Source organism: Suricata suricatta, chromosome 6, assembly GCF_006229205.1.
Source record: "Suricata suricatta isolate VVHF042 chromosome 6, meerkat_22Aug2017_6uvM2_HiC, whole genome shotgun sequence".
Classification (NCBI taxonomy): Eukaryota; Metazoa; Chordata; class Mammalia; order Carnivora; family Herpestidae; genus Suricata; species Suricata suricatta.
The window spans coordinates 112,368,426-112,395,131 of record NC_043705.1 but is presented as its reverse complement, the minus strand read 5'-3'; the positions used below and the strand labels follow the sequence as shown (position 1 = coordinate 112,395,131).

Genomic DNA, 26,706 nt, shown 5'->3' with positions numbered 1-26,706 from the left:
CCAGGAGGGTCCACGTGTGTCAGTGTGTCCCCCCAGGAGGGTACACGTGTGTCAGTGTGCCCCCCCAGGAGGGTACACGTGTGTCAGTGTGTCCCCCCAGGAGGGTACACGTGTGTCAGTGTGTCCCCCCAGGAGGGTACACATGTCACAGCTGATGAGCCTATATTGATACCTGATTATTCTTACTTTATGCACTCTTGTTATGTACTTAACCCTTTTTTTTTAAAGTGAAATGGCAATCCAAATAAGACAAGAAAAATAAAAATGCAGAAATCACAGAATATATTACTTTCTGCCCCTTAATGATGTCTGAGTATATTGTTTGGGCTCAGATAAAGAAGTGATGTGTAAATTTCAACTCTGAGAAATTAAGGAAAGTTACACTTTATATTTGCTGTTTAAACACTTTGTAGAAAATATAACATTTTATTAATATTTCTATCAAAATGGTTAACATTTTTAAAAGGTTATTCTGTGGGTAAAGTTTAGATCTCTGGACAGTTTAGTATATGGACAAGAACTTTTTTTAGTGATTCCTGATAAATGTTAATCTAATTTACTTCTCTTTCATTGTAAATAACTGATTTGCCCGTGATCCCTTCTGGTCTAAAATTACCTGATGTCAAAAAATCTGAACTCCTCTTCCCCAATAAAGTAAAAGAGGAAACAAATATAAAGAGATTATTTTCCAGAAACATGTAGCAAGTTAGGAAGGCAGATTCAAAATGTAGCCCCTTTGTCATTATTGCTCTGGTTAGTTCTCAGCAAATAAGAAACACATCAAACTTTTTCTGTGATTCTTTATCTGGTATATTTCTGGCAACTAGACCAGCTTGGCAATTGCAGTAGCAAATTAGCAGTGCTTAATGTGTGCTGGGCACTGTGCTAAGTACTTTACCTGCTTTAACTCACTTGATCTTCACCACAATCCTGTCCAGCAAGAACTGTTAACTATTTACACTTCCAAGATAGGAAACAAGATCCAGACAGACTCAGCAAGGTGCTAAGGCCACAGTGGTAGAGTCAGAGTTTGACCCCAGGTCAGTATTTTTGACCCGTCCACTAATCTGCTTTTCATATATTCGTAGATATCCCTTTGCTTTATGTTGGGCTTGGGATATTTTTTCAGCACTGAATTAATATGGGGAGAATATGAAGGCATTAAAAGAACCTAAAAGAGGGGGCATGGAGCCTGCTTAAGAATCTCCCTCCTCTCTCCCTGCCCCCCCGCCCCTCTTCCCTGCTTGTGTGCACTCTCTCCCTCTCTCTCTAGAAATTAAAAAAAGAGCCTGAAAAAAAAAAATACTGACCCAAAGCAGATGTACTTAGTGATCAACCTCATTAGAATATCTATCATTCAAAGGCCAAGTGTATCAAAGACCATGGACATAATTTTAAACTGTGTATGAATTTATGCTGAATTTGCATTGATCAAACTTGTTTTTAAAAGAGGAAAAAAAGTATTGCAAATCTTCTCTTCTACCTTCAATGCATACAAACATAAAATTAGGTGTGAATTCCTCATATGTTGAGTTTGCACTCAATAAAACAAAATTCAATTTATAACTCAAGTGCAAATCAAAATAAAGTGCTCAGGTTTCGATCGTCAAATCAGTACGTTCATTTAACTTGATGCATGATCCTATTTTGCTGGAGCCGTTATCACCACCACGGTCTGCATGCAGTACTGGCTTCCTGAGCGCCTATCACTTGTAAAGTTAGTGTGGAGAAAACCGCAGTTGTTGCCTCCATGTACTCGCTGGGCTCTATATGAACCACCTTGGACCTTTGGTGCTGTAGCTGACTATGACCTTGTCTGGTGTAATTGACCTTTGAAGTCTTTTTCCTTCTTCTATTGTCAGTCAGTGGCAGCTCTCACCATGCCAGTATGCTGGTAAAACACAGACCCGAGTGCCCCCACTGGGGTCTCACGGTGGCTCTGTAATGAGGTGGTCGTTACACCAGATGTGCCCATGCGTATTTTTCGCATTACCATTGGTGTTAAACATGACATTCACTTTCCTGTAGGGCAGCTAACTCCTACCTTTTGAATCCAAGAACATCGAAGGGTCTGGGTTTCCAGATTTAAGAACTAACTGGTTTTAGATGTTGACCTCACACTTTCGAATGCTAATGTAACATGGACGTTGGAACTTTGGCTACTGACTTGTTATATTTTTGTTCCAATTAGTCCATCAAGTATTAGAAAGGCACTGGCTAGGTTTCTTAGGGAATGGTACACGGGAATGGCAGTTTTTCCTACGAGGAAAAGAATCTGAATCTGCTTCGTACAGAGATATCAGGTTAGGTACGGGGAAAACTGAAGACCCTAATATTACTATTACATTTAAGTCTTACTGGAATCTTGAGTGAAATGAAAAAATCTTCAAACATCAAATGTAAAATAATCATTTCCATTGGCATGAACTCTAAGGTGAATTTACTGCAAATTCGGGATCCTGCATCGACTGCAGTTCTGTCTCCTTCGTCCTCACTGACTCTGTAGCTAGAAAGACCCCAAATTATTCTAGAAATGACTGTTTCATCTAAACTCATCTAAGCTCACTGACTAAAGATCAGGGTAGGAAGTCTGAGGTTGTGCTTTCTGAGTTAATTTCATAAAACCTGAAGGATCTTGAGAAATGAATTGACATAGTGCTGAGTGTCACACCTGTCCCTTCTGACTGATTTGTCAGTCCACATTGGACCGCCCAGTTGTTGCAGCTCTGTCACTTATTAACCAGGCTAAATTGGGCAGATTTCAATGTCTAACCTTATTGATGAAAGGTGTGGAATAATAGCTACTACTGTCTGGGGTGTCAAGAGTTAAAAGAGAAAAAAATCTGTTTATAAATTACTCTTTGGTATATTATAAATGGTAAATATTGTACCTTTTTGTTTTGTTTTGGTTTGGTTTGGTTTTTGTTTTTTGCTCCAAAAGCAGTCTGTGTTAGAACTAACTGAAAGGAGGGATGCCTGGCATCTGACTTTGGCTCAGGTCATGATCTAATGGTTTGTGAATTCGAGCCCCATGTCAGGCTCTGTGCTGACAGCTCAGAGCCTGGAGCCTGCTTCAGATTCTGTCTCCATGTCTCTCTGCCCCTCCTCCACCTGCTCTCTGTCTCTCTTTGTCTCTCTCTCTATCTCTCAAAAATAAACAAACTTAAAAAAATCACTGCAGTTAAGCACAGACATCTCAGGTCATGAGCTCACAGTTTGCGGGTTGAGCCCCACATCGGGCTCTGTGCTGACAGCTGGGAGCCTAGCGCCTGCTTCGGATTCTGTGTCTCCCTCTCTCTGCCCCTCTCCCATTCTTACTCTTTGTCTCAAAAATAAACAGTAAAAAAATTAAATTTAATTTAAAAAAACCTGAGAGCTGAGAGGAACATGAAAAATAGGCAATGCTGAATTGACTTTTGAAAGAAAATAAAAATGTGTATTGTATACATAATGTTCAAAACTGCACATCTACTTTAATATCAGCCTTAAGGGACCCTCCGCCATTTCCGCTTGACGGGTGAGATACCGAGAAGCTGTCACAGCCTGGGAGCCTTCTCAGGGAACAGTGCCGTGTCCATGTCCACAACAGACGTTCTGGAATTCTTTGCCATAAAACAGTGATGTGCGGTGCTCTCACCTTAGAAAATACTGAGATCAGAGTTAGCAAGTTCCTGCTTTATGATAGTCACTAAAAATTTTTAGAGACAAACTCATTTTTCAAAAACTACATTGTATTTAAAGGTGAATGGGCTGTGCTGAAAGATAAAATTTGCTGATTGTATATTTCTCCATAGAGTCGGTTTTGCATGGTTTATTTTTACCTAACGGCTTTTGCAATTTCATTTTATTTCCCTTTTCATGAAGAAAACTGCATAAGCAAATCAAGTGAAAAGAAATTGACTTTACTTGTGTCTTAATAGATAAAATCATAATTACTATCAAACATGTTTTCTAAAATTTTCTGGCACCAACAAAAGAATTCTGAATTTTCTTTTGGCTAAAGAACTTCCGCTAAAGTTATTGATCCTAAAGGCTGCCATTTTAAATCTCTCTCTCTCTTTTTTTTTTTCTTGTTTTGCAAGAGAGAGAGAGAGAGCATGCGTGAGTAGGGGAGGGGCAGAGAGAGAGAGAGAGAGAAAATCTCAAGCAGGCTCTGCACTGACAGCACAGAGTCTGATGCGGGACATGATCCCAAGAACCGAAAGATCATGACCTGGCCCGAAATCAAGAGTTGGATGTTTAACCGACCAAGTCACCCAGGAGCCCCTAAATCTCTTTAAAGGAACATTCTTTTATCATTTATGTTATTAATTCTATCACAGTAATTCATGCGTTTTTAACCAAAATGCAGTCAACTCATGGAAATCTCTGTATAATGCTTTCCTACACTTGGAGACATCTTATATGATTCTAAATTAGAATCTCACCAATTACTGTGCATTTATTTTCCTTTGAGAAATACATGCTGTGCATAATACAGAAATCTGGTATTAAGTCACCTTGGAACTGTGATAACAGACTTAACTTTGGATTGACAGAATCATGCAGACATTTGTTACACAGCAGTGGAAACAGAGCAAAGAAAAATCCAATTGCCTGCACAGTAAGAAGTTGTCTGAGAAGAAGGTGAAGTCTCCCCTTCATTTATTTACTACCTTGCGCAGGTAGGTAACTGATGACTTCACCGTTGTCTTAGCCAAATTCTGATCATGTGATGCTCCGTGGTTATTGTACTTCAGATCATTCTGTCTATAGTCTTGGCGTCCATTTAATTTCTGTGTGACTTCAAGGAACGGATGCGTTCCATCAAAAGCATAGATATTCTTTTCTACGTTTAGAGTTTTTGTTCTCTTAACATGAGTTAAATGTACTAAAATGGCGTTCTTTGTTTTCTAATCACATAGAGTTTTTTGTACGAAAATTGGTTCTGTATAAAGCGCTGGGATAGATGGGAGGGGCCAAAAAACCCTTGATAATCTTGTTTTGCTTTCTAGGAAAAATAATTCAGTTCAGTCCACGCGGTCCCTCTGCACATACTGTTGGTTTCCATGGGAGCTGGATGGGCTGTATTAAAGCGAGGCGGTGTTTGTAGCAGAGTTGAGTTGATGGCGCCTCGCAGGTGTTCTCTTGGTGTGTGAGACTCAAGATTTGCCCTGAATTAATTGTTGTTCAATTTTGAAGGTCGCCAAGTTATCCTCCCCCTGGTTGTGGTAAAAGCAAATCCAAACTGAAATCCGAGCAAGACGGGATCTCCAAAACGCATAAGCTGCTGCGGAGGACTTGCTCCAGCACCGTCAAGCCTGACGACGTGTGCGCCCCCAAGTCGCACAGGACCTTTGGTCGCTCCCTGTCCAGCGACCCCAGGGCGGAGCAGGCGGTGACGGCCATGAAGTCGCACAAACTCTTGAGCCGGCCGTGCCCCGCCGCCGTCAAGCCAGAGGACTGCCTGGCGCTGAAGTCGCACAAACTGTTGACTCGGTCCTGCTCCGGAGACCCGCGCTGCGAGCACGGCGCCGGCCTGAAGCCGCACAGACTGCTCGGCAGGTCGTACGCCAGCAGCCTCCGCGTGGAGGAGCTGTACGGGCTGAAGAGCCACAAGCTGCTGGGCAAGCCGTGCGCAGGCGCGCCCAAGGCCCCGAAGGCGGAGCTCTTCAAGGAGCCCAGCGCCGAGGGCAGGAGGCTGTCCCTCACCTCAGGGCTTATCGGCATCCTAGCACCCTCTGCGTCGCCCGCTGCCCAGCCTGCTGTGCGTAAATACTTCCTTCTTGAGTTCCTAAGCGGTAGCCGAGGTGCAGGAGGGATTTGCGTTTTGTGAGATCTGGGAGAGGAAAGAAGATGGTTTTTGTTTCCTTTTTTTTTTTAATTTTCTCTTTTTGCTTTTTGGATATTATTTGGCCTCTCAGACATTGGCAGCTGGTGCTGGAATGTTCGTTTTGCTTTCTGAAAAAAAATAAATATAGCTCTCGATTTAAGGTCTAGTCCAAATTCCTGCCATGGTCACAAATGCTGCTAAAAACGGAAGGAAGGAAGTCCGTTGGATCCATAAGGCCTATCCTTTCGAGCAAATGTAGCATTTTAATGTTTTTATCTATCAAGTAGGTCTATCTGTTCTCTCGTGTTCTTATATGAGTAATGGAGGACAGAGTTTGTCTAATAATTAAATTCAGAGTAATGCCCTTCCTGTTACAGATATATATTTAAATTTATATTTAAATTGTGTATATGTAAGTAAATGTGTATATATAAATACTATAGGGATATAAATATATATGAGGAAAACTTTGCCTGTGAATTGTAACTTGAAAAGAAAAGAAACATTTGCATCGTATATCACAGCTTCACTGAAAGCTGCTTCCAGTGTCTACTTCAGAAAACTGAAGTCACTTTGTCCTGAAGTTTTTTGGGAGATGAGGCCAGAAGGTAGCTGTATGAAAACTTAAGCCCTGCGGATGGAGTTTATTGGGGGTCAGTCTTACACAAAGTTTGCCTCTAGAGTGATCAGCATTACAGCCGATTTCAGATAAAGAAACAAACCTATCTTATGTATATGAATTACATAAAATAGTTGATTAAAAATGTTTTCTCTTAGTAAGCGTGTGTGTATGATAGGGCAAGGGTGTGTTTAACCCTTAACCATTAATATGGATACAGCCAGTAATAGATGAAAGTGAAAAAAGTGAGATGTTTTCAGAAAGTTGTGCTGCTCTTGTATAGATTTATTTCTAAAATTACATTGTAAACGATACCATAAAATTATATTTGTGTTAAGAAAATGTATTTAAGTATGTTGATAATTTTAGGTGGACATCCTTAAAAGCCCATTTCTTAACAGAAGTAAACAATAAGGGCATATAGAAAATAATGTCAAAGTGGTACATACTAGAAAGTTTCCCATGGTAGTTTCGCCTAAGAAAGATAATTTCACGTATTCTGTAAAAGAAAATGTCTTACAATGTTCCTGTATGGTTAAGCTTAATACAGTACGACAGTTTAGTGTTACACCCCTTCAGTAGCTGTCTAGCTTGTCCTTGGAGGAATAATTCTCATTGTAAAATGGGATTAAAGTAGTCTAAATGAAGAGGTGGGAGCATTTGATGATCAATACTAGAGGACACCAGCTTTTGTGATCATTTAAACATACCATTTTTACTAGAGATCAGAAATTAAGAATACTATTCATTTAGCTTAGACAAGATGCAGCAGTAATGGCAGAAAGTATATTATAATAAATTCTAAAGTCTTGATGTCATAATCACTGATTTAATTCCTATAACAGGTGATCTTAGATAACAGGTGATCTTAGATAACACTAAGATAAGATCTTAGATCTGAGATAACACTTGTACTCACTGTTGCAAAAAGCCAAAGGCTATAATTTATATATTCTCCAAGTTAAAAAATTATTTTCTTCTTTTACTTGTCTTTCTATAGCCAAATGGTGCCAAATGCATTCCAATACGAGACCGCGGCTTCCTAGTGCAGGTATGAGCCAAGCCATCCATTGCAGAAATATTTTAGATTTTAATGGGTTTTCAAATTATGCATGAACTTGACTTCATTATTTCTCTTTATTGTTTTATCCAGACAATTGAGTTTGCTGAGCAGCGGATCCCTGTATTGAATGAGTACTGCGTGGTTTGTGATGAACCACACGTGTTTCAAAATGGGCCCATGCTTAGGGTAAGTTCTCACTGATAGAGTATCAGTGTTGATATGGAAATACATGGAAAATGTTAAGATCTAAAAATAAATAATGAAATAACTTCATTTATAGTAAATGTTCTCCTGCTGAGCAAATTCTTTAATACACATAGTGGTATAATTTTGACAAGTGAATCCCTATTTCGGAAGGAGTCTGTGAAAGAGCAAGAAGTTTCATGTTTGTAAAATATTTCTTACTGTATTTCTTATGTGTGCTTTTTATCATCTTTCTTTCCTTTGTCTTTTTTATCTGTATCTATATTAATGTCAATAAATGCAGATATAGATGGATAGATGAATATAGACGCAGATGTGTATGTAAGCTTGGAAACTGTGTTTCTTCAAAACCACACACTTTAAGATGCTTAAAGGGTAGAAGTTAGAAGACGTATACAGTAGTATACATAGAGTCAGAATAAAGATTTCAAAAAATGCCAGCTGACACATTGGGGGCATTATTGAAGGAGGATGGAAATAAGAATCAATGTGTATATGTGCATTTTGGGAAGAATTATCCAATTTCGGGGGGGGGTTGCAATTTCTAAATTGAGACAAAATTCATGTGACATGTAATTCACTATTTTAATGTATACAGTTCAGTAGTTTTTACTATTCATACATGTTGTGCAACCATCATCACTAATTCCAGAACATTTCCATTAACCCCCGAAAAAGAAGTCCATAACTGTTAGCAGTCATTCCCAATTTTTTCCTCCTCGCTTCCCCTGGCAACTGTTAATCTATTTTCTGTTTTTATGAATTTGCCTATTCTGGACTTTTCATGTAAATGGAACCATACATTATGTGGCCTTTTGTTTTTGGCCTCTTTTACTTAATACAGTGCTTCCAAGATTCATCTATATAGTGTGTGTGAGTACTATATTCCGTTTTTTTGGTGTAACAGTATTGCATTATATGAATGTATGACATTTAACAGATATCATTCCATGATATCTTTTCATCATTTCGTGGAACTGCTGGGACATGTTAACTCTGGCTGTTTGAGGAGCTGCCAAACTAGTTTTGACAGTGGCTACACCATGTGTATTCCCACCAGCGGCATGAGAAGGTTCCAGTTTCTCCACATCTTCTCCAGCACTTGTGATTCTTCTTTCTAATCCTCCCAAATAGCCATCCTAATGTGCGTAAAGTGGTATCTCGTTGTGGTTGGCACTTGCCCTTTCCCTAATGATTCATGATTTTGAGCATCTTTTCATGTGTTATACAACTTTTTGGAGAAATGTCTGTTTATATCTGTTGCCCATTTTTAATTGGATTATTTCTTTGTTGTTGTTTTTAGAGTTCTTTTTTTATTTTTAAAGTTTATTCATTTATTTTGAGAGAGAGAGCAGGGGAGGAGCAGAGAGAGAGAATCAATGACAAGCCAGCTCCTTGCTCAGTGTGGAGCCAGACGCAGGGCTCAATCCCATGACCGCAAGACCATGACCTGAGTTGATATCCAGAGTCAGCAACCGGCTGAGCCATCCAGGCACCTTAAGGGTTCTTTATATATTCGGAATACCAGATTTCTATTAAATATATGATTTGCAGCTATTTTCTTGCATTTTGTGGGTTCCTTTTCACTTTCTTGATAGTGTCCTGTGACACACAAAGATTTTTAATTTTAATGGAGTCCCTATTTATTAATTTAGCTGTTGCCTAATTAAAGTCACAAAGATTTACACATAATTTCCTTTTAAGTGTTTTATACTTTGTCTTATGATTAAGTCATTGATCCTGCTTGAATTAATTTTTCTGTATCATAAGGTTGGATTTAAATTCATGCTTTTGTGTGTAGTATCCAGTTCCCCCAGCACAGTTTGTGGAAAATACCTTCTTTCGCCATTGCATGATCTTGGCAAAATCATTTCACTGTGGATATATTGGTCTATTGTTGGACTCTTAATTTTATTCAACTGACCTGTATGTGTGTCCTTGCTCCTAGACTACACTATCTTGATTACTGTAGCTTTGCATTCAGCTTGTAAGCAAGAAGTATGAGTCCTCCAACTTTGTATTTATTTTTTAAGATTGGATTCCACCATTTGGGGTCCCTTGCATTTCTGTATGAATTCTAAGGTCAGCTTGTCCATTTCCGGAAAAAAAAAAAAAAAGCAGTTGGAATAGGTTTGCACTGGATCTGCAGGTCAATTCGGGAAGTATTCCTGAGCTAACAACAATGTTATTCCTGAGCTAACAACAATGTTAACGCTTCCAATCCCTGATGAACACGGGAAATTTTTCCACTTTTAAAATTTCTTTATACTCTACTTTGTAGTTTCCAGTGCTCGGGTCTTGCACAACCTTGGATACATGTATTTTTAAGTTAGTTTATTCTTTGCGATGCTCTTGTCACTTCTAATCAGCATTGTATTGGAGGGTCTAGCCAGGACAATTAGGTAAGAGAAGTTATTAGAAGGTATTCAGGTTGGAAGGAAAAAGGAAAATGATCTCTGTTTGCAGATGACATGGGCGCTGTGTGCTAGGCATTGTGTATAGATATTTTGCATATTGCTTCCTTATTTGATTTTCACAGAACTCCTGTGGTTTGTGTATTTTTGTGCTCATGGTGCAAATAAGGGGGTGAAGATTGAAGGAGGTTAAGCAGTTTGTTCAGCATCACCCCGCAAGTATGGCTAAAAGCTGAACTTTGAACCTAATTCTGCCTGATTTTAAAACTGCATCATAAATGCTTACCTAATTCTGCCTGATTTTAAAACTGCATCATAAATGCTTATTGAAAACTTAAATAAGTATAAGGCACCATGCAGGATTCTGCTCTACTTTTTAACAGAAATATGTCCTGTTTTAGGGAATATAAGTTTGAACAGACAACTTACAAAGTCTAGAAAGAGACAATTCTATTAGAACTTGTTTGCATGTCAATATTTAGGCTTTAAGAAAAACATAAAATAGCCACTGATGATCATATCGTCTGTCAAGCTGCGTATTTCTTTGATTTTACTTGATTGTGGGAAACTTACATAAAAAAATTTTTCTTGCTACTCATACACTATTTTTTTTATCAGTTAGCTTTTCTGTCAAAGAGATACAGTGTTATTCTGAAGCCCAAGTAACTAAAATAGCATTTGTTTATTAAGTATTTGTGCAAGTTTGTTATTTCTGTGTAACGCGTGAAAACGTGTAGTTACGATGAAACTAAGGGGAATGCTTGGGTCACATCCATTTATCCCATTCAGGAGGCCCGTTTTTATTTTGTTAGTGTTCATCTGTGGATCCTGATCCACACTGCTTGATCTATGGCAATGCCATCTTCACTCCAGAAAATAATAGTAATGTTATTAATGGCACCTGCTTTTGAGTGCTTTTTATGTGATCTTGTGTTGAAAGTGTTTTACATGGATCATGTAATTGAATCCTCATCATAACCCTGTGAGGTGGGTATTATTATTACCCCTGCTTTACCGATGAGGAAAACTGTAATTGATTTGATATCAACACTGCTAGTAAGTGATATAGACAAGACTCGAGCCCTAGGAGAATGGCACCAGGGCCCCAGTTCTGAATCGTGATGCTACTCGACTCACGTACTTGAACTGACTACTTTGACATCCTGGAAGTTTACTACACATTTCATTGGGAGTTTGCTCTTTACAGTTCAGTTACTGGCAGTTCAGTCCAATAGTGAGCGATAGTAATATTCTAATTGTTGTTAGTATTCCCTGAGCCTTGCTCCCAATTTTGTTTTACTTTACCTATTTTATTCTGCACCAGTGAAAGCCGGCTGTTTCTTTCTAGAACTGCTTTTATAAATAATGATGTTTTCTAAATAAGTAGCTAGCTATCAGCTGGTTTTTTATTACGGTGATTCAGACTGATACCTAAGGAAATCGGTATACTTACTTAGGTTTCTTAAATAGCAAGATAAATGACAGATGAAATCAGATCAGGAAATGAAAGTCAAAGAAATATCTGATCTTCAAAGGAAGAGAAGTAAACAGAAAGAACTGCCTCTTGATTGTCTAAAAGCAGATATTGAACCTCCGTCAGGCATATTCATTTATTCTGTATCTCTCTAATATTTACATTGCATTATGTTTTACTGTAGTTTTAATAGATATGTATAAAATTATTACAAATAAAATTTCTTATAGGGTATAAATTATTAAAATGACTCACTGACCATTTATTCAGCCCAAATGACACATTACAAGCTGCAGTAACTCCCGGAGATGTAAAGAGGATAAGTTATATCCCACTTGGTGATTAAGCAGGGTAGATAAAACTCAGGCTTCCATAGAATTCTGTGTCTTATGTGCATAATCTTTGTTAGATTTCTCTCTTTCAAGAGCCAAGCTGTGCCTTATATTTTTTTCCTCTTTTCTCTAGGCATGATTACTTACTGAATTATCTAAGTCCTCTTTCACTATTACTCCCCAGAAGTCCTAACAATTTGGTCACTACTTACACTATTCTGTCACTGTACTCAGAGGTCTGGGTAAGCATGCCATACTTTCTGCAACACGGAGAACTACAATACTTAACTTATTCAGAAATACCACAAGGCTCCATTTATCTCTTTTGTTCACGAAGGTTATAAATATCACTCCCAGGTGTGAGGCCAGACTTGTAATACTTTGAATCTGCATAAAATTCATATTAACATCACAAAGATTGTCTAATCCTGGATTTTCCTGGATTTTCCATTTGACAGTGCAGTTTGGATTATGATCAGAAAACCAAACCCAAACCAAATCATTGGTTCTCTACATTTTGGAATCAGCTAGAGGGCTAATGCAGCAAATGGTTTGGGAGATGCTTTAATATGCTTTAAAAACACTTCATCAAGAGTTTTTTGAAAACACGAAAACAAGGATTTATTGCCAGACTCACCACTGCTTTCTCGGCCTCTAACTTCCTAGTGCCCCTGTCTTCTTGTTATACTTGCTCTGAACATCGTGAATCAGTGCAACTGTTTGTCTTCTTCTTTGAACCGCTCTTCATAAGGGCTGCTGAACTGGGTTGAAGAAAACTCTGGACATGGTTGTGTGGATTATTTTATCACTGATACTTGGAAATCATTCTGTGTGTCTCTGGCTAGTAGACTTCCCCATTTCCCTGATCAACATGTGATATGAAAAGGATGATCTCATTATCTTCTCCTGTCATGTGGAAACATTCTAGATTGTTTGCTCTGGATAGATTGATTAGGCCTGAGATTCTGCTTCATCGTTCAAGAACAGTGCCCAACCCTGCTACTAAAGCAAAGTCAGCTGAGAAACCCGAGAATCTATAGTTTTGTGTATCCAGCTTTGCTGTGGACCTTAGACAAATGTTTGTAGCTTAAGTTCTTATTTTCAAAATGAATGAAAAAGCACATCCTGTTCCCTCTTCACCCCATCCTCCCATCCCCCACTTCATGCCTCAGAAATAAGATTTCGAGTTTTGAAATACAACCTAAGATAAATCACAATCATACCAAAAAAATTTTAATTCAGAAATGTGATTTTTTTTTAACATCCAAACTGAGTAGAAGAAATTGATTTCAAAGCTCAAACAACTTCAGTTGTATGAGATAGTAGAGAAGCTTAAACAGGCATTGTCCTATCTTACTATAAATCTGTCTTGGTCTCTGTGGGATTCCCGTCTTTCTTAATGCAAGGTACCCCACCTCACCCCCAGCCCGCTCCACCTTGGAATGTGTCTCTCTTCTAAGCCATGAACAGAACCTGAAGCATGAACTATAAAATCAGAAATACAAAGAGCTGAAGGCTTGTAGGTTTTGGGTTTCTAATAGATATTCTTTATTATTCTCACATGTTTTCAATGCTAGGGTTTTTTTTTTTAATTTTTATTTACACTGCTCATTTCTATTTGAGCAAGAACAGTTTTTTGTTTTGTTTTGTTTTGTTTTTTTTTTAGCAAGAACAGTTTTAACAATAAATTATGGGTTTGGATAAACTATGGATATGAAAAGAAAAACACAACTTCATAATAGGCCTCAGTGAAAATTTTTATTGAACACCTACTTTGTGCACACATTGTGTTACAACAAGTGGAAAGAGGCCGTGGCTTGTCCAGGTTACCTAACGTTGTTACTAGTGACTGAAGCAGCTCCGTGTACCTCCGGGGGATTTTGTAAACCTTACTTGTCCTCCGGGGGATTTTGTAAACCTTATCTTACTTGTCTCTCTTTCCTGGTCTTCTGACCAAACTGATGCACTAGATGTGATTTTTTAATCCCTCTTTACAGATAGGAAAACTGACCTGTGCACATGTGCCCCAACTGGAATAGCCGCCACTTTTATCTCTTCTGTATATTGGGCTTACCTGAAAAATTTTGTTTAAACAGAAAGAGGATGGCAGAAAAAGTTTGAAAACCACTCACCTCCACCATGCCAAATATAAACACACAGCTAGATTCTCTTGCGATTTAGCATTTCTATTTTTAGTGGGAAATAATTTAAATTCATTGAAAACACAAAGTTTCTACAATGCAGTTAGGTTCTAAAATATTCTTTAGGGCTTAACCATTTTTGAAATATGTTTTCACTGCTCACATTTAAATTGTTTTGATTCAAACAAAACTTAAAATGTATATGTCTTGGGTTACAAACTTCTAAAATAAATCTCAGGGACGCATAAAGTTCTCCATGTGTTTAAATGGTGCGTAATGAATATTATATTGCAAAAAAAATTGGGTGCTGTGGTAAGAAGGACTTGTCGTGGTTTTACAGTTTAAATTATAAAAACGAATTGTTTGAGGGCAATATAATAACATTAAGAATAGGTAATATTTTGCAAATGGAAACTTACTAATTGTAAACTCAAAAATAAGCTCATAAATGCTGTACATATTTGGTTATATTTAGGCATATACACTTTGTATTAAACTTTTTGTAGTAAAACACATTACTCTTATCCAGTAATCGCTATTAAATGACCATGTCCTTTTTTTAAAATACATTTTTGTAAACTTGGGGGTATATTATTTATTTATTCATTCATTCATTCATTCATTCATTCATTTAAGTAATCTCTAAACTCAGTGTGAGGCTTGAATGCACAACTTGGAGATCAAGAGTTGCATCCTCTACTGACTGAGCCAGCCAGGCACTCCTACTATGTTCTATTTTTAACTGATGCTAGAGCTTTCTGTATGAATAGTATAGTAATAGAATTTGTTGGGGGCAGGGGGTTATCTGGGAGTCAGCTAACATGAGAGAACACTACAATGTAATACTTATGTTTCATTAGGGAAGAATGATTTGGTTTCTCTTTCTTGAATAAAATATCCTTTCTGTGAGCAAGGAGACATCTAATATTGATTACTATGATTTGAGAACTTTTACTTAGGGTGCTGTCTTGTGTTGATATTTTGCATTTCTCAAATAAAATGTGGATAAACATGGGAGGAGGGAAGGTCAAAGGCTTACAAAAGCTAGTTTGTAAATGTTTGTCTCAAAACTAAACTGATTTACGTCTCACATACCGTCTTGAACTTTCTAGTAAAAATGAGCAATAAATAGAGAAGTGTTACTTTAATGATTCACTAGTATTTACTTAGTTTGGTGTTAATATCGCATATAAGTCACCATATTACTTCTTCTATATTTGCCATTTTATGAAAAGGGAAGATAAAATTATATTTATAAGAATATAATGTCTAGTTTTAATTTTTTACTGTGGTAGCAAAATTGTTTTTTTCCCCCAGAATTTTCTAGGGTACCTGATTTCCTTCTTCAGACAGTTGTGGTAACAAGGTATTCCTATAAATCAATCTTTGAAATGTTTCCTAAATTAAAAATTGTGAAATTTATCCATCTAAGCTAGTATATAGTGTGAAGTATTTTATTTCATTTTTACTTCCGTTTGGTCAAGCAACAATTTGGTACTGAAAAAGGTAGTTTCTTTTGTTTTAAAACATTTCCTGGAATCTGTGTGTGAATACACATGTACATGGTTACATACATATGTACATACATACATACATACATACATACATATTTGGATGACCACAAATATGTGTAATTGATTATCCAAACTTCAAACAAAAAAATATAGCCAGTTATTACTCCTATACACTAAATAAGCTTTATCCTATTATTTAGCTTTGGGATTGATGGATTTCAATCATTAAAATGTCTGATTATTTAAGAGTAGTATAAAAAATGAAATACCATCTGTGTCCCTTGTCTACTTCCTCAGCAAGCATTGTTGGGGAGCTGTTATATGAATAAATTCCTAGGGCTGTTTAATTGCCACAGTTTTGTCTTATCCCTAGATCCTTGGTGGTACACTGTACTCAAACACCCATATAGTGTTTGGCACTATAGTAAATTTACAATCAGTAGATTATGTTACTGTATCATGCTCCTTGACAGAGAACAGAAGAAACAATCCAATGTCTCTGGGGAAAATTGAGGTTGAGACATAAATGCACATAAACACACACACAAAAATAGAAGATTAAAAATAGGTTAAACACTTAGATAAACAAAAAGTAGCAGAAATTGAACAATCTGCTCTATGTATATCCATCTATATATAGCAGTGTGTGTATAGCTTGAGTCTGGCTGAAGAACTTTCTCCAATTAATTTGCTCTCATAGGTAGTTTTTCCTGTTGTTTCTGAAATGTAACCGAACTGCACTTTTAAGGAAGACAAAGGAAATGTATCAATTCATTTGTTCCTAAAATCCTCTTTGCGGAACGTCAACCAGAAATGTTTGTGATTGGTCATGCGTATGTACACAAAGCCACCACTTGGGCCCTTTTTGAACATAAAGGATGGACCACAAAGGACCACACTTCCCACTGGTTAAGCCAGAGCAAGTCATCCTCGGAAATGAGTGAGCATAGACGCAATGGCACTAACAAATGCCTTTTGTCTGCTAGGCAGCAGCACCATGGATTGCATCGTGTTAGGCTTCATCAGCTACCTAATGCAATGTAACTCCGGAGATAAGATAAATCAAACAGATGACACTATATTAGATTTGAAAGATGAGAACTCTTCCAAAGCAATTGTAGAGTGTATATTTCAGTGCTGTGACTTTAGGAGGTTATTGAAGTCAAAAGTCTTTGCAACAACACCAGTCTTTCAAGAGCTGGGTAACAAGTAAGCAGAGTCATGCTTATTTCTTCTAAAGGAAACACACCTAGGGAAAAGTGGAATTCTTCTCTGTATATTTGTTTTACATAGCTGTCGGGTTTAACCTCATTTTTTAAGTATATCACCAGCTTAGGTGTCTGCTTTTTATATATATATATCTCAGGTACAAGTGTATAGTAAGCAGGAGAGATGTATTTTCCATCTATTCCTAAAAAATTCTGCGTGCAAGTTCTTACAACTATTTGAAATGGGTTTCTTATATTGGTGACTCTGTATCACTAGATGATTATGTAACAATTGTTACCTAAATTTAGAAATTTATTAAACCAAGTCATAGGATTGCTTTCTTTCGAACATTCTGAAACTGCTCCATCTTTATTTATTACATGGAATGTCATAAATTGAGTTTAGGAATTAGATAATGGAAAACAGCGTTGTAATGCATTCCTCTTTCTTTTGCAGCCCACTGTGTGTGAACGAGAGCTTTGTGTATTTGCTTTTCAAACCCTGGGAGTAATGAATGAAGCTGCTGATGAGATAGCGACGGGAGCTCAGGTAGTAGCACGCGGCACTAACTGTTCCCTGCTCTGACCTGAAAACTTGCTCTGATCCACTCGTTACCTACAGTCTTTGGGACAAAAATTTGATAGTTTGACGTCAGACTAAAACAAGCAGGCATTTGATTTTTTTTTTATAGATAGAAACTGAATTTTGCTATCTTTATCTACTGAGGGTTTTGTCATTTTGCCATTGCCCAGGAAAGACATTAAACCACCATTCTGTTGTTTGAAAAATAACTGATTCTTTCATGGTGAAGTTGAAATATTGAAATACTTGGACATGTATTTTGTAAAATTTGTTTGTAAAGTTATGGTACCATAAAATAGAATCCCATTTAGTCTTGAAACTTAGGTGAAAAGATAAAGGGCAGAACATACAAGAAAAATCATCCAATTTTGTAATAGCAGTGTTTACGACATAGGAAGGCAAATATAAAAAAACAAATGAAACAACTTAGAGGCAGAGAAGCATTCCATTTTTCCAGAAGGAAATAGTAAATTATAAAGATGCCAGAATTTACCTCATCCAATTTTATCAAAATCCCAATTGATTTTTAAAATTTATTCATGGAACCTCACTTTCTAATTAATCTAGGAGGAAAGAAAATCAGAGAAAACATAACAAATTATGAATGTTAATTAAGGAAGGCTAGACCAACCACATAGAAAAGCATATTATGCAATCTTATATTGAAAAAAATACAGTACTGGCAAAGAATAGAATGTCAAATAATCCTCAAAATAGATCTAGTTATAAATATACTTAATATACTTTAAAGGAGGCATCATGTCAAGTTGGAAAATAAAAATGATTTAGTAAGTGGGAACAAATGGCCTCCAATGTGGGATGAGCAGGATCAGATTAGCTCTTTACACTATTGGTAAAAACAAGTTCCCAGTGGCCTGAAGAAGAGTTTTGTTTGAAAATACTGTATACAAACTAGAGGGGAGTAAAACCAAGCAAGCACAGTGTAGACAGTGTATCAGGTTCATGCATTTATGCAGTTTCAAGAAAGCATAAAGGAAAACACCAGCAGAGTTGAGTCCATACATATTTTCTGTTTTTTACTTGAAGGAATAATGAACATTAAGAGCTAACTATGAAGATTTTATTTTCCCTCAAACATAAAAAGCACATAAAAATTGAAAAACATGAAGATCATAACAGATTAATAGAGGAAATGAATGCACGATTTCCAAATATGGGCCCGTAGTTAGTAAAGAAACATAAGAAAATATTCAGCTGTATTTGAAGTCAGCAGGAAACTAAATGTGAAAAGGAATTACCAATCTGTCATTTTTAAAATTTGCAAAGATGAATGGGGTAAATGATCATATGACAGACGTTCTTTGAACAAGTATTGAATGCCTGCTATGTAACAGGCCTTTCACCAGATGGAGGTACAGCAGTTAACACAGATAGTGCAGGCCTCGTGGAGTTGCGTACATTCTGTTAGCTAGTTATTTCACTGATGAACTAAACTGAGGTATATTCACAGGAAGAAATATTAAGGAAAACAGTTGTGATGTAATGAGCTATAAATAAAAAATAATACAAACAGTATAACACAGGTCCTGTGTCATATGGCAAAAAGATTCCATAATTAAATTTCAAAAATATAGCTTGATATTGCCCCTACACCCAACATTTGCATATTAAAGGCTCTCAGAGTCCCTGAAACTAAGAAAATGAGTAGCCAGCACTTTAAGGGTTTCTGGAATGTATCTGACCCTGGTGGGTCTTTTTCTTTCCTTTTTTTTTTTTTAATGTGAAAGTTTTTCTTATCAACTGGAACTAATATTGCTCAAGGAAAGGATACTTTAATACATGCTATCTATAGCTGGGTCAAAATGATTAAGCTTTACACAGGTGTGTGTGTGTGTGTGTGTGTGTGTGTGTGTGTGTGTGTGTGAATATACTTACATGTATTTTACATGAATAGGTGTGTGTATGTGTGTGTGTGTATAATAGGTATAGGTATATATATATATATATATATAATTCTATGAGTGGTAAAATTAGTATTTGTGCATTCTAGTGGATGTAAATTGTCTCTCAGAGAGTTTGAGAAGGGAAGGAGTTAAAGCCTGTAAATAAGAAATAATTTATTAGAAAGAAAATTAACATCATGCTAACAAGTAGGGTAGGTTGATAGAATATTGGATTAGGTGCCTTTTCTACCCTCTTATTATAGATATATCTCAAAAAATCATGTTTGTTAAAGAGAGATTAATTTTGGATTATATAATGATGGTTACAAAACATAGTTACTCGACCGTATCAATTCAGTGATTCTACTCCAAAGTGGAATATTCTTATCACTACTTTAAAGCAAGCATCCAATATTCTGGTTATAGTTCTAAAGATTAAGTGGAAACGGATTCTCTTTCTAGACAGAAAGAAACGGTATCTTAGCATCCTGGTGCATCAGTTGACTTCTACACTTTAAGTGGTTCCGTGGGGCTGTAAGAACTGAGGGGTCACTGGAGGAGGCCATCCTGGAATGAGTGTGTCCCAGTGGCTAGGATTCCAAGCACTCAAATACTGTTTCAACCGTAAACAGCTCCATTTTTTTGTGTTCTCTCATATGAGATTTAAAAAAAAAGGAGTCAATATTGAAATGTTTGAAGGCCATTGATCTTCATTTCACCTCTTTTACAGAATACATTATATGTCTGTAGACCACTCCTGTACATGCCTTTCTTGCTCACTTGGACTTGAACTTTCTCATTTGCATGTGCTCCTAGGCCTTCTTTACCTGCAGGGGAGGGTGCAGAGTCTTGCTCTACCAGCTGGGTTGTATGTAATGGCCTTTGGAAGCATGTGATTCTGTAAATCCACAGACGTTTGTTCACTCAACAAATGGCCCAATTCCCATTGCTCGAATTCTGTATTTTTCTATCTTAAGTATCTTAGCCTCCAGATTGCCTCTTCAATTATATTATTCGGGCTAAGAGGAAAGATATATGTAACCTGCTGGCTGTGCCACTCACCATAGGTGCTAAGGTCCTATTAAGAATCTTTCATTTTAAATGCTGGGAGTAGAGAAATACACGATTTGGGGTAAAAGAAATCATGGTCATTTGTTACTTTTCATTGTTTAAAGTAATTGAAAAATTAACACATGCAGATGAATACAAATCCAGTATTACACAAACCTTTCCTTGTTCAAAAATTCTAAATGCTAACTTCCTTAACAGATAAATCATAAAACTGTGGTGGTTTAGGATGATAGACATGTGTATTTCTCACTGACACTGCTGCCCAATTAGAATGTGTGTTACGCAGCTTTCTGTGTGATGATTGAGGGAACCGAACCATTTACATCGTGTGGCTCTGCTGTCTAAGGCACCTGTCGGACAGTAGAGGCGGAGAGAAATGTTGAGAAGGTGTACCTGTTGCTTCATCAGCTCCACCGCTTCTCACTGCCAGCCATTGGGTAAAGCTAGTCACACAGCCTTACCTGGACAGAAGGGGCGGAAATGTCCCACTCAGAGCAACTGCCTCCAGGCAATGGTTCTAGACCCAGGAAGCCAGAAGTAGGAGGCTTTGGTAGACTGCATGTGATGTGGCTATGGTAGTTATGCTATTTCTTTGAAGTTGACTTAGGACATAATATTAACAGAAATAATTTTAATTAAATTCTCTACCCCTACATCCATTATTTTATTAGAGTTTGCTTGACTCCACTGATGAAGTTATTGGCAAAAGAATGCATATAATTTTTGGTAGTTTTGATTGTTTTGAAGCTTTCAGCACAAGATGTTTAATAAGTATTTGGAAAAAGGAACACTGTTCAGGTTATTATTATTGTATCTCTTTGTATCTTCATTCTTGTAGTAAAAAACACATAACATAAAATTTACTGTCATAACCCTTCTTAAAGCATACAGTTCAGTAGTGTTCAGTATATTCAACTTGTGAAACAAATTTCCATAATTTTTTCATCTTGCAGAACTCAAAACTATATCCATTAAACAACTGCCTTTATGTAACCCCCTTCCTCCAGCTCTGGTAACCACCATCTACATTCTGTTTCTATGAATTTGACTGCTTTAAATACCTCATAAGTGAATCTCACAGTATTTGTCTTTTTAGAACTGGTTTGTTTCACTTAGCATAATGTCCTCAAGGTTCATCCATGTTGTAGCATGAGACAGAATTTTCTTCTTTTAGGCCGAATATTATTTCCTGCACGGATATGGCACATTTTGTCTGCACATTCAACTGTCCGTGGACATTTTGGTTGCTTCCGTCTCTTGGCTATTATGAATAATGCTGCTGTGAGCATGCATATGTAAATGTGTTCAAAACCCTTTTTTGAATTATTTTAGATATATATCCAGAAGTGGGATTGTGTGGAAGTTCTATTATTAACTTCTTGAAGGGCCTCGATACTGCTTTCCATGGTGGCTACACCATTTTATAATTTTGTCAACAGTGCACAAAGGCTCTAATTTCTTCATTAACTTGTTCAATAACACTTGTTATTTTCTGAGTTTGGTTGTTTGCTTGATAGTAGCCATGGTCATGGTTGTGAGGTGGTATCTCCTGGTTTTGATTTGCATTTCTCTGATGGGGGTGATGTTGAGCATCTGTATGTCTTCTTTAATGAAACGTATATTTGGGGTTTTTTTCCTATTTCTAAATTATGTGATTTCTTGTTGAGTTGTATGAACTCTTTATATATTCTGGATATTAACCCCCTTTCAGATATCTTATTTGCAAATATGTTCTCCCATCCTATGCCTTTTCACTCTATTGATTGTGTGCTTTGATGCACCAAAGTTTTTAAGTTAGATGTAGACCCACTTGTCTGTGTTTGCTTTTGTTGTATGTGCTTTGTTGTCAATTCAAGTCATCGTTGCCAAGTCCTATATCCTGAAGCTTATTTCCTATGTTTCCTAGTAGAATTTTATAGTTTAAGGTCTTATGTTTAGGTCTTTATTACATTTTGGGTTAATTTTTATGTATGGTATAAGGGTCTAACTCCAGTTTTTTTTTTTTGCATATGGATATCCAGTTTTCCCACCATCATTTGTAGAAAAAACTATTCTTTTCCATTGAGTGGTCTCAGCACCCTTGTCAAAGATCATTTGACAGTAATTGCAAAGGGCATGTACTTTTACAAAGCTTCAGTTGCAGACTGTGACACGTGGCTCTCAAATATTTTTGTAAGGCAGTACCAATCCCCCCCGCCCCCGGCCAGAGTTTCAGAAGAAACTATTTTATTTTACTGATTATTTTTTCAGAGGTTTTTATTTGTATTTTTCTTTTATTGGGAGACTAGATAATGCTGAAAACAATTTGTATCTGGGTTAAAGTGCATCTCTCTGGGGTAGAAGGAATGTGAGTGTCGGTGTGGAAAACAGAAAGGATTTTATTATGTCTTTATTATATCTTCTGCTTGGAAATCATATCTGTATACACACATATAAATAGAGTAGTGTGTTAAAAACATACTAACATTTTCAGTCCTGCTGTTCTCTGAGTGAGTCTTGTGGGGGTGTATGTCTGTCTCCTTTGAGAAGTGTTACTTATAGATCGTATGCCCGTGGGATGGTTTGAGTGTTGCTAATTATTTTAGGTGCCTGGCGTTCTGGATGCTGTGATTGGGTGGATGTGTTTTGTGAGTATACACACAACAGAGTGAGCCCTCCTATTATTAGGTCACAGTGCGCCTTTGGTTAACCACAGAATCAAAATTTGTTTTCCTCTTCCTGTGCATTCTTAAAATGCCTGTTAAAAACTTTCTAGAAATATTTTTCTAGAAAAATTAATAAGCCCATTGCTTTCCTTATGATGTCCCTGTCTTCACACTGCAGATATGTCTGTCCTGGCACACCCTCGCCATTTAGACAGTATCTGTTTTCTTCATTCAATGGCCGGAAGCATATTGTTTTGGGGACCGGAGAGGGGGCCTTGCCCTTAACTGTTAAATAATACTGCCTCTTGGTAAATTGTGTAAAAAGGCCACAGACTTAGGAAAAAAACCAAGGTATTTAGCAAACCAAGGTCACTAATGGCCTTAGGCAAAGAGCTAGAAGTAGTAAGATGATGTCAGGAGCTTCACTGTCCTTAGAGCATGTCAGACTCATTTCTGCACTTGCAGGTTCCATCACCTGCAACAGTTTCTCCTCAACGTTATGTCTCCCTCTCTATCTTCGTTCTAGTCTCTGTTGAAGCATCACCCCTTCCTTGCCACTCTGAAACAGCACCCTCTATTGCCCGATTAATTTTTACTGCATCCGACATGACCAGAAATGTATTTAAATGTGTATTTGTTTAACTGATTTTTTATTATGCATTTTCTCCACTAGAGTGTAAATTCCACGAGAGAAAGGACCTGTCTGTCTTGTGCATAGAGCCTAGAAAATGTTAGAGCATAATATGTGTTCGTGACAAAGAGATATTAAGATGTAATTAGAAGCAACTTATTTTATTTTTTTATTGTTTATTTATTTTGAGAGAGAAGGAGAGAGAGAGCAGGGGAGAGACAGAGAGAGAGGGAGAGAGAGAGAATCCCAAGCTGACAGCGCAGAGCCCATTGTGGAGCTCAGTCCCACAAACCATGAGATCATAACTTGAGCTGAAATCAGGAGTTGGGTGTTTAACCGACTAAGCCACCCAGACACTCCAACACATGTTAGTTACTTTAAGTTAGTGGCCAAGTTTGTTCAAACTTGGTCTGAAGCCATAAATTACAGATCTGAGAAATTGATAGCAGTACTCAGGCTTCTCTGACTAACTCACGATAGGTACCATGCCAGGAAGAAACAGTGGCAGAGCTCTTGATGAAACCCAAAGGATGGTAACTATCTTATGTATGTATTTCAAGGTGGTAGATCTACTAGTGTCCATGTGTAGGTCTGCATTGGAATCTCCTAGAAAAGTTGTCATTTTCGAGCCATATCCTTCTGTGGTAGATCCTAACGACCCGCAGATGCTGGCCTTCAACCCCAGGGTGAGTACTTGACCCTCACACGCCCATCCTGTTTCCGGTCACAGCAGCTGAGATTCTGATCTCATTAGCTTTCCTGATTCCATCTCAGTCCCTCCCTTGACAAGCACATCCCTGACCTGCTGTGGACTCTGGATCCATTTAGTAAATAATGGTTCTTCTTCCACAAACTTGGTTTCCTGCCTCCTTCAGTCTTTCCCATATCCTGTCACGCTGCCTGTCCTTCCATCTTTTAAAATTGTTTTTTTAGAACTTTGCCTTTACTTCGCCTTGCCTCATTTCATCCTCTCAAATTATGATCTTTACACATCCCATCTGCATGGAAGGCAGGTAAATAGCTATAATAAACTGGCTATGATTACTTTAATTTCATTTTATATTTTTTGAGATTCTAGCTTAAGGTAACCTCATTTTAAGGGTTATGGGTAAAAGGACCAACTTTTGTTTTTCTTTTGTACTTTTACTTCCTTATTATCCTTTGCCTTCCCCCTGCTTCGCCTCCTTCCTCCCCAGTTATACGAAGGTTAGTGGAAGTTTAATTCATGTGATCAACTAACATTTCCTGAGAAAACAATTTCATAAATATTTGCAGAGATTAGGTGAATCCTTCTAAAATAGCAAAATCTTCAAATTGCGTGAGCTAAAACTGGCTTAGTTTCTATCACTGTACATCTTGAAATCATTTTCCAGAAACAATGGCTGTAAAAAATGTCCTTGGAAAAGCTCTACTTCCTTCATAAGTGACAGTGGTACACATAGTTACAACGTGCTTGGACATGAATCATCAGTTAAGTGTGTGGTGTCATTTACACACCTAGGAGTCAGACTTTTTGGTAATCTTTCAATCAAAAGGAAATAAAAACAAAATGATACTGTAATATTTAAAGCAGATTTTGTATTTTAGAAGGATTCTATGCTTACTTCGTTCATCTTGGCTTATTTTTTTTAGTGAAAGTAAGAAGGTGTCCAGTATCTCTTTTGTATTTATAGTTTTCATCTGTAGGCTAAACATGATTTTATGTACTTATATTAGGATTTGCATTGTTTTCTTTTTTCTTCCCTCTAACTCAGTTACATAACCTGCATCCTAGAACCATCTTATTAAAGTCTTCCCTTTTATGTAAACAACAGTCATTGCTTTCAAATTGACTCTGATGGAAAAATCCACATACAGAAATAATATGTTTCTCTAGTAATGCGCTGACTTGCAAAGGCTTATAGTGAATACTATTTTTTTCCTGTTCGAACAGAAGAAGAACTACGACCGAGTAATGAAAGCACTGGATAGCATAACTTCTATCAGAGAAATGACACAAGTAAGTGTATCATCTTGGGGTCTTCCACAGTTCAGTTTTGCTCGAGTAAAATCATATTTTAAAAATGTCTGAATGTATTGGCTGTCTAGTGAAATGTAGACTTTTCTATTAGATGGGAGTATAATTAAAGTAATACAAAAATTAAAATTGTGTTATACTAGGATGTTTTAATTAAATCGCGTCAGTGTATCGGTGGGCTGCCACGGAGACTTTTGCAGGGTAATTGCATAATTATCATCTTCATGCTCTCTGCAGGAGTTTGAGCACGTAGAAGGGTGTTGGAATATCTTAAGGCAAAGGTTAAATCTGGTACCATCTTCCTAGACTGTCAATTTTAATTAACAGTAGTAATTTTAACACATTATATTTTAACGCTGAAATAAAAACAAATATTCTATAAATGTAAATTGTGCATAAATATTTTAGAAAGAACACAGATTCTCAGAACAACTTTGGAGGACACAAGAGTCCCGGAGAGTATGAGTTGCTATTTTTGGCCATTAGAAGCCTTTGGTGAAGTTTGATGAGCAAGGATTGTGGTTTATTATGAAAGCCCAATATATCACTGGGCTGTACCCCAGCTCTTGGAAAAGCACATGCTGTTGAATTATTGAGGCCTTTCCACTGCCAAAGATTTGGAGAGAGGCTTACAACACATTATTATAAGTAGAAATTAACAATGCATTATTTAAAACATCACACACTGTGGGTTTGTTTGGTTTGCATACGGGGGTTTCAAGGCTTGTACCGCGCAGGAGACCCTGGGGGCTTGTGATGAATACTGCTGTTGGTCATTTGCTATCTTTGGGGAAAAGCATTGGATCCCTTCGGTCTGGAGGCCCACAGAGCTGCCGGGTCACTGCTCCCTTCTCTCCCTCCGGCACCCTTACTCTGCCTGAAACCATGCTCCCTGAGTACATTTTCACATCCCAAATTTGAATTTTGATTCTTTTTATAGTTATTTATTCCATGTAGTCAAGTAGGCATCCATTTGTTTAACAAACTATGTGTCTGACAACGGTAAATGACGAGATCTTCAATTCACTAGTTCCAGTGTTTGCTTAAAAACCATTATCCTTTCTAGCTGTTTTT

At 37.3% G+C, this 26,706-nt stretch overlaps 1 protein-coding gene across 1 annotated transcript in view; it reads left to right on the top strand.

The window, feature by feature from the left end:
• Positions 1–26,706, top strand: part of PARP8 (poly(ADP-ribose) polymerase family member 8) — a 94,433-nt gene that overhangs the window by 47,595 nt on the left and 20,132 nt on the right. The window contains exons 10-16 of the mRNA XM_029940914.1: positions 4,539–4,664; positions 5,182–5,746; positions 7,432–7,482; positions 7,585–7,680; positions 17,239–17,331; positions 24,176–24,301; positions 25,549–25,614. Coding sequence (XP_029796774.1) covers positions 4,539–4,664; positions 5,182–5,746; positions 7,432–7,482; positions 7,585–7,680; positions 17,239–17,331; positions 24,176–24,301; positions 25,549–25,614 — 1,123 coding nt within the window. The remainder of the gene's footprint in view (positions 1–4,538; positions 4,665–5,181; positions 5,747–7,431; positions 7,483–7,584; positions 7,681–17,238; positions 17,332–24,175; positions 24,302–25,548; positions 25,615–26,706) is intronic.